The sequence below is a fragment of the Chiloscyllium plagiosum genome, unplaced genomic scaffold, assembly GCF_037043375.1.
Source record: "Chiloscyllium plagiosum isolate Xiang-an unplaced genomic scaffold, Cpla_swu_hap1 HiC_scaffold_7, whole genome shotgun sequence".
NCBI lineage: Eukaryota > Metazoa > Chordata > Chondrichthyes > Orectolobiformes > Hemiscylliidae > Chiloscyllium > Chiloscyllium plagiosum.
The window spans coordinates 63,699,143-63,711,290 of NW_028270145.1; the positions used below are offsets into that span (position 1 = coordinate 63,699,143).

Below are 12,148 nucleotides of genomic sequence, written 5' to 3' on the forward strand. Positions count from 1 at the left end.
AGCCTGCTCTGCCATTCATTATGATCATGGATGATCATCCAATAACCTGTTCCTACTTTTCTACAGTACCATTTGATCCCTTTAATCCCAAATGCTATATCCCATTCCTTCTTGAAATTATATGATGTTTTAGCCTTGACTACTTTCTATGCTAGCAAATTTGACAGATTCACACTCTTTGGGTGAACAAGTATTTCCTCATCTCAATCTTAAATGGCTTATCTAAAAGGTTGTGGTAATACACCTTCTTAAAACATTGTTTCCATATGATGTAAGCATACCCTCAGTTTTGCTCAAGAGGAGGTTTTAGAATTTTGACCAGTGAGTGTGAAGAGTTATTGCTATGATGGATTGAAGGGAATGTACTGGCGGTGTTCTGATGAAGCGGCTGCTATTGTCCGTCAAGGTCCTTCAAAGTACGTAATTCAATTATATTGTAAGAACAGAGGAGTGTAGGACTTAGGAGCAGGAATGGGTTTTTTGGTCCTTCAAGCTTGCTATAATATGATCACGGCTGATGTGGTCTCATATCCACATAGTTCTCTACAATCCTTAACTCAAGGTTCCTTTGTCTATGTCAGCCTTAAATAAATTTAAAGACCTAGCCTTCACTACTTTCTGGAGAAGAAAATTCCACAAGCTAGCCACTTCTAAGAAAGAAAAAAAAACTCTGTAATAAAGGGGTGACCTTTTATTCATAAACTATGTCCCATAATTTTAGAAACAAAAACAGAAGTTTCTGGAAAAGCTCAGCAGGTCTGGCAGCATCTGTGCAGAGAAATCAGAGTTAGCATTTTGGATCCAGCATTTTGTAACCCTTCCTCAGAACTGATGGTACCTGGGATGTTGTCAGTTTATATGCAGAAAATAGGGTGGGGGAGGATATAAGAAGTAAGCGATAGGTGGGGATAGAGCCCAAAGAGAGAGAAGAAGAATTGGACAGACAAAAGAGTGGGTAACGATCTAGCTGAGTAGCTGTTACTGCAGACTGTTAGTGGCTAACAACAGGTAGTGTGGAATGGCAGACTACGTGATAACAAGACCTGGTGTGTAGGGTCGGGGGGTCCGACATAGGAGAGTTCAAGCCCTAAAATTATTGAACGCAGTATTGAGTCCAGAAGGCTGCAGGGTTCCCAAGAGGAAAATGAGGTGCTGTTCTTCCAGCTTGCAATGAGCTTTGCTGGAACACTGCAGCAAGCCTGAGATAGAAATGTTGACCAGGAAACAGGGCAGTGTGCTAAAGTGGCAGACAACTGGAAGCTCAGGGTGTTTTTGCAGACAGAACGTAGATGTTCTGTGAAGTGGTCACCCAATCTATGCTTCGTTTCTCCAATGTAGAGGAGACCACATTGTGAGCAGTGAATGCAGCAGACTGGATTGTGTGAAGTCCAGGTAAAGTGCTGCATAATCTGGAAGGTATGCTTAGGCCCTTGGATACTGAGGAGGTAGGAGATAAATCGGCAGGTGTTACACCTTTGCAGGGGAAGTTGCCATGGGGCTGTGATGGGGTGTTGGGAGTGAAGGAAGAGTGGACCAGGGTGTCCCAAAGGGAACAGTCCCTGTGGATAAGGGAGGGAAGGGGAAAATGTGTCTAGTGGTGGCATCTCACTGGAGGTGGCGGAAATGGTACCTGATGATCTCCTGGATGTGGATGCTGGTGGGATGGTAGGTGAGGTCAAGGGGTACTATATCGCTGTTGCAGGAGGGAGGAGAGGGAGTGAGGGTGGAAGTGCAGGAGATGGGTCAGACATGGCTGAGGGTCCTGTTGACAATGATGTTAAGGAATCCTTGATTGAAGAAGAACCAAGGCTGTCTTGTCAAAGATGGCCTCATTGGAACATATGGAGATGGAGGAACGGGGAGAATGGAATGGAGTCATTACAGGAAGCAGGGTATGAGGACATATAGTCCAGGTAGCTGTGGGAATCTGTGGGCAATCTATCCCCAGAAATTGAAAATGAGATGTCGGATAAGAGAAGGGAGGAGTCAGAGATACCTGGTGAAAGTGAGGGTGGGCTGGAAAATGATGAACTTTTTCAATTCTGGATGAGAAAGAGAAGCAGCACTGATGATATCATTGATATATCAAAGAAAGAGTTGTGTGTGGGGGCTGGAATAGGACTGGAACAAGAAATGTATCTCATACACCACAAAGAGACAGGCATAACTGTGGGCAGCACGGTGGCACAGTGGCACTGTGGTTAGCACTGCTGCCTCACAGCGCCAGAGACCCGAGTTCAATTCCCGCCTCAGGCAACTGTCTGTGTGGAGTTTGCACATTCTCCCTGTCTGCGTGGGTTTCCTCCGGGTGCTCCAGTTTCCTCCTACAGACCAAAACAAATGTGCACGTTAGGTGAATTGACCATGCTAAATTGCCCATAGTGTTAGGTGAAGGGATAGATGTAGGGGAATGGGTCTGGGTGGGTTGGTCTTCAGAGGGTCAGTGTGGACTTGTTGGGCTGAAGGGCCTGTTTCCACACTGTAAGTAATCTAAAAAAACCTGGGGTCCATGCAAATATCCATGGCCACCCTCAGACCTAGAGAAAATGAGAGGAGTTAAAACAGACGTTGTTGAGGGTGAGGATGAGCTCAGCCAAGCAGAGGAGGGTGGTGGTGGGTGGGGACAGTTTGGGTCTTTGCTTCAGGAAGAGCGGAGAGCCCTGAGACCATCCTGATGTGGGATGGATGTGTAAAGGATTGCACATCCTAGTAAAGAGGAGGCGGCTGGAGCCTGTAAACTGGAAATTCCAAAAAAGGCGTAGAGTGTCAGAGGAATCACAGATGTAAGTGGGCAGGGACTGGACCAGGAGAGAAAAGACTGAGTCAAGACAGGAAGAGATGAGTTCTGTGGGGCAGTCGCATGCTGAAACAGTGGGTCTGCCCGGGCAGGCCTGTTTTTGGATTTTCAGGCGGAGGTAGAATTGAGCTGTGGTGGGGCTGGGGGACTATTAACTTGGAGGCAGTGAGGGGCTGCTCACCAGATGAAATGAGGTCAGTGACTGTAGTTGACACAATGGCCTGAAATTGACAGAAGGAGGTATCTGAGAGCTGCTACTCAGCCTCTGCAATGTAGAGGTCAGTATGCCAGACTACAGCAGCACCACCGTTATTGGCAGGCTTACTAACAACGTCATGATTGGATCTAAGTGCACAGAGTGCAGTCAGTTCAGAGGGAGATAGGCTGGATTGGGAGAGAGAAGCAGAGAAATTAAGGCAACCAATGTCACGTTGACAGTTCTCAATAAACAAGTCAAGTGCAGGTAAAAGGCCAGAGGGGGAGGGGTCCAGGTAGAGGGAGAGTGTTGGAGCTAGGCAAAGGATTCAGTGGGATGGGGAGAGGATTATTGTCCAAAGAAATGGGCACAGAGGCGAAGATGATGGACGAAGAATTCAACATCATGTTGTGCCCGAAATTCATTAATGTGGGGACGCAGAGGGATACAGCTGAGACCTTTGCTAAGTGCAGTACGTTGAGCATCGGAGAGCAGAAGGTTAGGAGGGATGGTGAATATCTGACAGGAGGTGGGGTTGGGAGAGGGGATGGAGTCAAAGGAAAGGGGAAGGGAGGAAGATTCCAGAGGGCCATGGGTATCCCTGAGCTGTTGCATCTTGTGAGTCCTAATGCCTAAAAGGAAAATAAAATGTTTCTTATTTGCACGGTGAATGAGCCGGAGGATGAAGTGGAACTGCAGAGTGGTGCGGCTCTGAGCCAGCGTGTTATGATGCTGTTGGAGAGAGAGGTCGAGAGTGTGCATGTGATGGTGCATGGCACTGAGTGTGGGTCTCGGGTTGTGGCAAGAGCAGCTGTCTGTGGAACATTGAACATGATGGAGATACCTGTGATCCTGGTTGGATTCAAAGTACAAGGGATGAAACTGCAGTTGGAATCCACGTGGGATGAATCTGAGCCGGAGGAGATCACTTAGGAATGTGATGTGGCTGTGGAAATTAGTTTTAACAAATACCTGGTCAAAACACCAGGAGTGACAGTGAAATTAATGTCAGTGGAAAAGAAAAAAAGATTGGAATGGAAATTCCGTTGGAGAGAGGAGCAGAACTTCTTTAAGGTTGGCATGCCAAGAAGAGATGTGGCAGTGAGTTAAATATTAAATAAAACCAAAAGAACTACAGATGTTGTGAATCAGAAACAAAACAGAAGTTGCTGGGAAAGCTCAGTAGATCTGGCAGCATCTGTGAAGAGAAATCAGAGTTAACATTTCGAGTCCAGTGACCCTTCCTCAGAACTGATGGTAACTAGGAAAATGTTGGTTTTTATGCAGAAGATAGGGTAGGGAGATATAATTTTATTTCCCATAATTTTAGTCTCCATCCATAAAGAGAACAACCAGCAGGTATCCAGTCTATCCAATCTTCTCAAGATTTTATATGGTTCAATAAGATCAGCTAACATTATCAATCGCCCATTGATAATAACATTTATTATCAATGGTCAATAGACGTAAACTCATCTCTACCTACCTCGACACTGTCCTATCCCCCCTAGTCCAGGAACTCCCCACATACGTTTGAATCCTTTTGCAAGGATGCCTGCCTTGAAGAAGTTTTCCTCCTCTCTCTACAAGAATCTCAGGGAGGAGAAAGTGAGGTCTGCAGATGCTGGAGATCAGAGCTGAAAATGTGTTGCTGGAAAAGCGCAGCAGGTCAGGCAGCATCCAGGGAACAGGAGAATCGACGTTTCGGGCATAAGCCCTTCTTCAGGAATCCTGAAGAAGGGCTTATGCCCGAAACGTCGATTCTCCTGTTCCCTGGATGCTGCCTGACCTGCTGCGCTTTTCCAGCAACACATTTTCAGCAAGAATCTCAGGGAGTCTCTCTCCCACTGCAACTCCCAGGTCATTTCCTCTGCCCTGAAGCTCTTCAACCACGTCCTGAAACAAACCCGCTACTACAGCCACATTTGCTTCCTCAGTGCCTGTCTCCGTAACCAACTCATCCCATGCGGACTCCGGACCACCTTTAAACCAGCAGAGTTCGGACCCGAACAGGACAAACAGTACAGACTACAGATTCAAAAACACCAGCAACGGTTCTCCTTCAAGATCCTCCGCTCCACGCTTGCAGCAATGCGCCGGCACCTAACCTCTCTACAGTCAGCCCTGCCTCAGCTGAGGGCCACACTCTCTCAGAATTGCAAAGGACCCACTCTGTACTACATCCTCAGGAGAATCCATACACTCAACAAACAGTATTTCAATTCCATCTCAAACATCAAAAACTGTAAGTACAACAAACTTTTATCTACCCACCCCCATAACCAGCACTCCTCGAACATTCCAGAAGATTCCCCTGGCCTCGGAAACACCATTAGCCATGCGGCTGATGCAGCTACCACCCCCACGCTGATTGATGATGTCACTTCTGCCCCCATCATGGCCACTCCCACAGACACTTCCAGCCCTCACATCATCGCCGATGCCACACGCTCAGTGACTTCCGCCACCCCTACTGCCGTGTCTGCCACCACTTCCGCCCCCACCAGCGCCACTCACCTGCATTCTGCTGACACGCCCCCCACAGACCCCACTGTCACTATCCCCACCCCCCAGAAACCCGAGGGGAACACTACACCTGCTCATGACTCTACCCCCATTCCCCCCACCATCACACCCACTCCAGGTACTGGCTCTGACCCCACTCCCAGCTCTACACCCACACCAGCTCCCAGCTCCCAGCCCTGCCGAGTTTTCACCATCCCTCCAGACCTCCCCCTCACTGAGGACGAACGATCAGTCCTCAGCAAAGGACTCACCTTCGTCCCCCTCCGTCCACGCATCAATGAATTTACTACACACCGTGACATAGAACAATTCTTCCGTCGCCTCCGCCTCCGAGCTTACTTTCACAATCAGGATTCCCGCCCATCTTCCAAGCACCCCTTCACCCACCTTCAACACACTGCATCCACCTGGACACCCCGTGCTGGCCTATTACCTGCCCTCGACCTCTTCATTTCCAACTGCCGCCGGGACATTAACCGCCTCAACCTGTCGACCCCCCTCCCTCACTCCAACCTCTCACCCTCACAACGCGCAGCCCTCCAATCCCTCTGCTCCAATCCTGACCTCACCATCAAGCCAGCGGACAAAGGGGGCGCAGTGGTAGTCTGGCGCACTGACCTCTACATCGCTGAAGCCAAACGCCAACTCGAGGACACCTCTTCCTACCGCCCCCTTGACCATGACCCCACCCCCCATCACCAAACCATCATCTCCCAGACCATACAGAACCTCATCACCTCAGGAGATCTACCACCCACAGCTTCCAACCTCATAGTCCGGGAACCCCGCACTGCCCGGTTCTACCTCCTTCCCAAGATCCACAAGCCTGACCACCCTGGCCGACCCATTGTCTCAGCATGCTCCTGCCCCACTGAACTCATCTCTAACTACCTCGACACTGTCCTATCCCCCCTAGTCCAGGAACTCCCCACATACGTTCGAGACACCACCCACGCCCTCCACCTCCTCCAAGACTTCCGTTTCCCCGGTCTCCAACGCCTCATCTTCACCATGGATATCCAATCCCTCTACACCTCCATCCGCCATGACCAGGGCCTCCAAGCCCTCTGTTTTTTCCTCTCCAGACGTTCCCAACAGTACCCCTCCACCGACACTCTCATTCGTTTGGCCGAACTGGTCCTCACCCTTAACAATTTCTCCTTTGAATCCTCCCACTTCCTCCAGACCAAAGGGGTAGCCATGGGCACACGTATGGGCCCCAGCTATGCCTGTCTCTTTGTTGGCTACGTAGAGCAGTTGATCTTCCGTAATTACACCGGCACCACTCCCCACCTCTTCCTCCGCTACATTGATGACTGCATTGGCGCCACCTCGTGCTCCCGCGAGGAGGTTGAGCAATTCATCAACTTCACCAACACATTCCACCTTGACCTTAAATTTACCTGGACCATCTCTGACACCTCCCTCCCCTTCCTGGACCTCTCCATCTCCATTAGTGACGACCGACTTGACACTGACATTTTTTACAAACCCACCGACTCCCACAGCTACCTGGATTACACCTCTTCCCACCCTACCTCTTGCAAAAATGCCATCCCGTATTCCCAATTCCTCCGCCTCCACCGTATCTGCTCCCAGGAGGAGCAGTTCCACCATAGAACACACCAGATGGCCTCCTTCTTTAGAGACTGCAATTTCCCTTCCCATGTGGTTAAAGATGCCCTCCAATGCATCTCGTCCACATCCCGCACCTCCGCCCTCAGACCCAACCCCTCCAACCGCAACAAGGGCAGAACGCCCCTGGTGCTCACCTTCCACCCTACCAACCTTCGCATAAACCAAATCATCCGCCGACACTTCCGCCACCTCCAAACAGACCCCACGACCAGGGATATAGTTCCCTCCCCACCCCTCTCCGCCTTCCGCAAAGACCGTTCCCTCCGTGACTACCTGGTCAGGTCCACGCCCCCCCCTACGACCCACCCTCCCATCCTGGCACTTTCCCCTGCCACCGCAGGAACTGTAAAACCTGTGCCCACACCTCCTCCCTCACCTCCATCCAAGGCCCTAAAGGAGCCTTCCACATCCATCAAAGTTTTACCCGCACATCCACTAATATCATTTATTGATCCATTGCTCCCGATGCGGTCTCCTCTACATTGGGGAGACTGGGTGCCTCCTAGCAGAGCGCTTTAGGGAACATCTCCGAGACACCCGCACCAATCAACCAAACCGTCCTGTGGCTCAACATTTCAACTCCCCCTCCCACTCTGCCGAGGATATGGAGGTGCTGGGCCTCCTCCACTGCCGCTTCCTCACCACCAGACGCATGGAAGAAGAACGCCTCATCTTCCGCCTCGGAACACTTCAACCCCAGGGCATCAATGTGGATTTCAACAGCTTCCTCATTTCCCCTTCCCCCACCTCATCCTAGTTTCTAACCTCCAGCAAAACTGTCCCCTTGACTTGTCCGGACTTGTCCGACCTGCCCAGCTCCTTTTCCACCTATCCACTCCACCCTCTCCTCCCTGACCTATCACCTTCATCTCCTCCCCCACTCACCTATTGTACTCTATGCTACTCTATCCCCACCCTCACCCTCCTCCACGCTTCAGGCTCTCTGCCTTTATTCCTTTGCCCGAAACGTCGATTTCGAAGCTCCTCGGATGCTGCCTGAATTGCTGTGCTCATCCAGCACCACTGATCCAGAAAATAGATGTAAGCTACCTTTTCTTCGGAAAATAAGCCCTTCATTCCAGGAATGAGTCAAAGTGAACCCTCTTTAAACTGCTTTTAAAGCAATGATATCTTTTTTACAAATGAAGAGATGAATACTGTTCACAATACTCAAAATGATCACTCACCAGTGCCCTAAACAACTGCAGGAATATATCCCAAGTTTTAGCTCCATTCCCCTTACAATAAACAGCAACATTCCATTTGCGTTCCTAACTACTACATGTGATTCATGCACCAGCATGCCCAGATCCCTCTATAATACCAAATTCTGCAATTTCTCTTCACCTAAGTAAAATGCTGCTTTTCTATGCTTTCTACCAAAATTAACAACTTCACATTTAACCATGTTCTTTGGCATGAACTAACTTTGTGCCATTCGTTAACTCAACCTAGTTATAAAGTAATTGCAGGAAAATTTCCTTGGAAAAAGTTGCATAACTCCCCTTTTGTGCTGTAGCAGGCACCTGAAAATGTCCAGTAAGTTCTGAATGATCCATGAAATTCCAGCTAGGGTCAAGGTAGAATTTACTTATACACATTGCACTGTCTGTGGCCAGCCAGCTCAAAATAGGTCCTTGAACTGAGGAGATTCAAAATGCCATTACATGTTTTTGTGAAATATAATGCCTGTTTCCTCATTTCTCCCACAATATCTCTCTTCAGTGTTAGTGGTGTTAGAAACAGGATCTCTGTCTCAAAGCTAATTAGCATTTATCTTTGTTATCAAAGAAACATTGGGGAAGCTAATTATTTGGCTTCAAATTGTTACGTTTCTGAACTATGTAAAGCCTAATGCCTGATTTTAGGCCCTTTAGGGCGATTGATTTATTTATTATTTAACCTATTCTTTCTAATCCACCTGTTCAGATGTCTTATTACACACCTCTAGAGCAGGTGGGACTTGAACATAGGTCTCTCAGTGCAAGGTTAGGGACACTATCACTGCATCACAAGAGGGCCATATCCTCTGTTTATACCCTTTTTTTACAGCTCAGTGAAAGAAAAGAAAACAAACCAAAAACACAATAACAAAGAAGAAAAAGGAAGGCAATATCTTCTTAGGCAAGGGAACTTTTCTTGCCCCACAGTACACTGGCTATGGCCAGCCAGCTTGAAGTCAGTCACCTAAACTGAGGAGATTCTGAACTCTCCGTTTATATATTTTTTCACAAATGAGTTTTGTATTTTATTCCACAGCTACTATACACAAAGGCACAGTACAACAGACCAATGTTCAATATCTTCTCATGACCAGCATCTGAGGAGCCTCCAAAATGGGTAATCTTCATAAACAATGTAGAAATAGCATCAGAATCCATTTGCCATGTAATGATTCAACAAAGTCTGAGCAGTACTGCGTCTTCAGCAGTTGTTCACCTGGACCTCTGCTTCATCTTTCGCCTTTTACGCCTCAGCCTGTGCATATGCTTCCTCCTCCACTTTGTTCTCATACCATCAAGGTTCATGCAACCCCAGAATCGAAAGAAGCTTCCCCTGTTTATTTTGGTCAGCCAGGGCTTCCTGCTTGGCCCAAGTTAACAACCCCAATCAAGGCTCTCATAGTCAACCTGGTTCCAATCACTACTTCTAATCTTGTTCACATATTTGCTGCTACAATTCAATTAGCTGCAGTGGAGTGCCCACAAAATAATGCTTCAGTGGTTCTGAGACACCAATCTGCTGGGTTTTACTGGAAGCTCCAGTGCTAGAATTATACTTGTTTCAGTTAAAATGGTTGAGGTGCAATTATATTAATTGTGTCATATGACTTCAATTTAAATATGTTCATCATATGCTTTGCCTACCCCTGGAAAATACAAACTTGATAAGTGGAAGCTTATGCGGAACACAGTTATAAGGGTCTCTTACTGAGATATTTGTATCATTGATAGTCACAGGTGAGGTGCTGGAAGATTGGAGGCTGGCTAGCGTGGTGCCACTGTTTAAGAAAAGTGGTAAGGACAAGCCAGAGAACTATAGACCAGTGAGCTTGACGTCGGTGGTGGGCAAGTTGTTGGAGGGAATCCTGAGGGACAGGATGTACATGTATTTGGAAAGGCAAGAACAGATTAGAGATAGTGAACATGGCTTAATGCGTGGGAAATCATGTCTCACAAACTTGATTGAGTTTTTTGAAGAAGTAACAAAGAGGATTGATTAGGGCAGAACAGTAGATGTGATTTATATGGACTTCAGTAAGGCATTCAACATAGTTCCTCATGGGAGACTGGTTAGCAAGGTTAGATCTCATGGAATACAGGGAGAACTCACCATTTGGATACAGAACTGGCTCCAAGGTAGAAGACAGAGGGTGGTGGTGAAGGATTGATTTTCAGACTGGAGGCCTGTGACCAGTGGAGTGCCACAAGGATCGGTGCTGGGTCCACTACTTTTCATCATTTATATAAATGCTTTGGATGTGAGCATAAGAGGTATAGTTAGCAAGTTTGCTGATGACACCAAATATGGAGGTGGAGTGGACAGCGAAGAAAGTTACCTCAAATTACAATGGGATCTTGATCAGATGGGCGAATGGATTGAGAAGTGGCAGATGGGAGTTTAACTTAGATAAATGTGAGTTGCTGCATTTTGGGAAAGCAAATCTTAGCAGGACTTATACACTTAATGGTAAGGTCCTAGAGAGTGGTGCTGAACAAAGAGACCTTGGAGTGCAGGTTCATAGCTCCTTGAAAGTGGATTCATAGGTAGATAGGATAGTGAAGAAGGCGTTTGGTATGCTTTCCTTTATTGGTCAGAGTATTGAGTACAGGAGTTGGGAGGTCATGTTGTGGCTGTACAGGACATTGGTTAGTTCACTGTTGGAATATTATGTTCAATTTTAGTCTCCTTCCTATTGGAAAGATGTTGTGAAATTGAAAGGGTTCAGAAAAGATTTACAAGGATGTTGCCAGGGTTGGAGGATTTAAGCTATAGGGAGAGGCTGAATAGGGTGGGGCTGTTTTCCCTGGAGCTGAGGGGTGACCTTATAGAGGTTTCTCAAATCATGAGGGGCATGGATAGGATAAATAGACAAGGTCTTTTCCCTGGGGTCAGGGAGTCCAGAGCTAGAGGGCACAAGTTTAGGGTGAGAGGGGAAAGATATTAAAGAGACCTAAGGGGCAACGTTTTCACTCAGAGGGTGGTAAGTGTATGGAATGAGCTGCCAGAGGAAGTGGTGGAGGCTAGTACAATTGCAACATCTAAAAGGCATCTCGATGGATATAGGAATAGGAAGGGTTTGGAGGGATATGGACCAGGTGCTGGCAGGTGGGACTCGATTGGGTTGTGATATCTGGTCGGCATGGATGAGTTGGACCGAAGTGTCTGTTTCCGTGCTGTACATCTCTATGACTCTATGACTCTAAGTGGGAAGCTACTATTTTAGCTGTCCATCCATCCTGTTCCCTTTTGTCATGTAGAGTTAAAGGTAGGTTTAGTAATTGCATAAGAACTACATGTGAAATTAGGTTTTCAAAATTGTTGATTGCTGTTAAATCACTATTTGCTGATGCCCAGTTTGATAAAATGTTTTCTTTCACTTTAGACCAAAAGAGATTCGTCGGAGTGTGGAGAACCGTCTGCAGTCTGAGATTGCTCTTGCCTGAAACTCTTGTCAACTAGGGGGGATAATAATAAATAGGTTAATTTTAAAATTCTGATTGATTTTGTAGTACTGAGATTTTTATATTTGTCATCAAATTGATATTTGACATGAGCAAATAAAATGCTATTCTTTCATGTAAAATTACTCTTGTAGTTTAAATTGCCTGCAGTTTTTCAAACTGAATTGTTATTAATCCATATAAATATAATCTTAAAGTTTAATTTTTAAAAATGAAGAATTTTTGAGGTTTAGATTTGTCTTTTCAAATTGTATAAATAATTAATTTCATTCCAGTGCAAAAGGTTAAATAAATGTTCTATAAAAA

General features: G+C 46.8%; 1 protein-coding gene across 4 annotated transcripts in view; it reads left to right on the plus strand.

Moving 5' to 3' along the window:
- The window catches only part of cunh7orf57 (chromosome unknown C7orf57 homolog), a 78,139-nt gene extending 65,991 nt beyond the window's left edge, over nucleotides 1-12,148 (plus strand). For 3 of the 4 annotated variants that reach the window (XM_087988619.1, XM_087988621.1, XM_087988620.1), the window contains 2 exons: nucleotides 9,417-9,497; nucleotides 11,764-12,148. In XM_087988619.1, the coding sequence (XP_087844745.1) occupies nucleotides 9,417-9,497; nucleotides 11,764-11,824 (142 nt within the window). In that variant the 3' untranslated portion in view covers nucleotides 11,825-12,148. The remainder of the gene's footprint in view (nucleotides 1-9,416; nucleotides 9,498-11,763) is intronic. The other variant, XM_043693799.2, reaches the window with a different exon arrangement.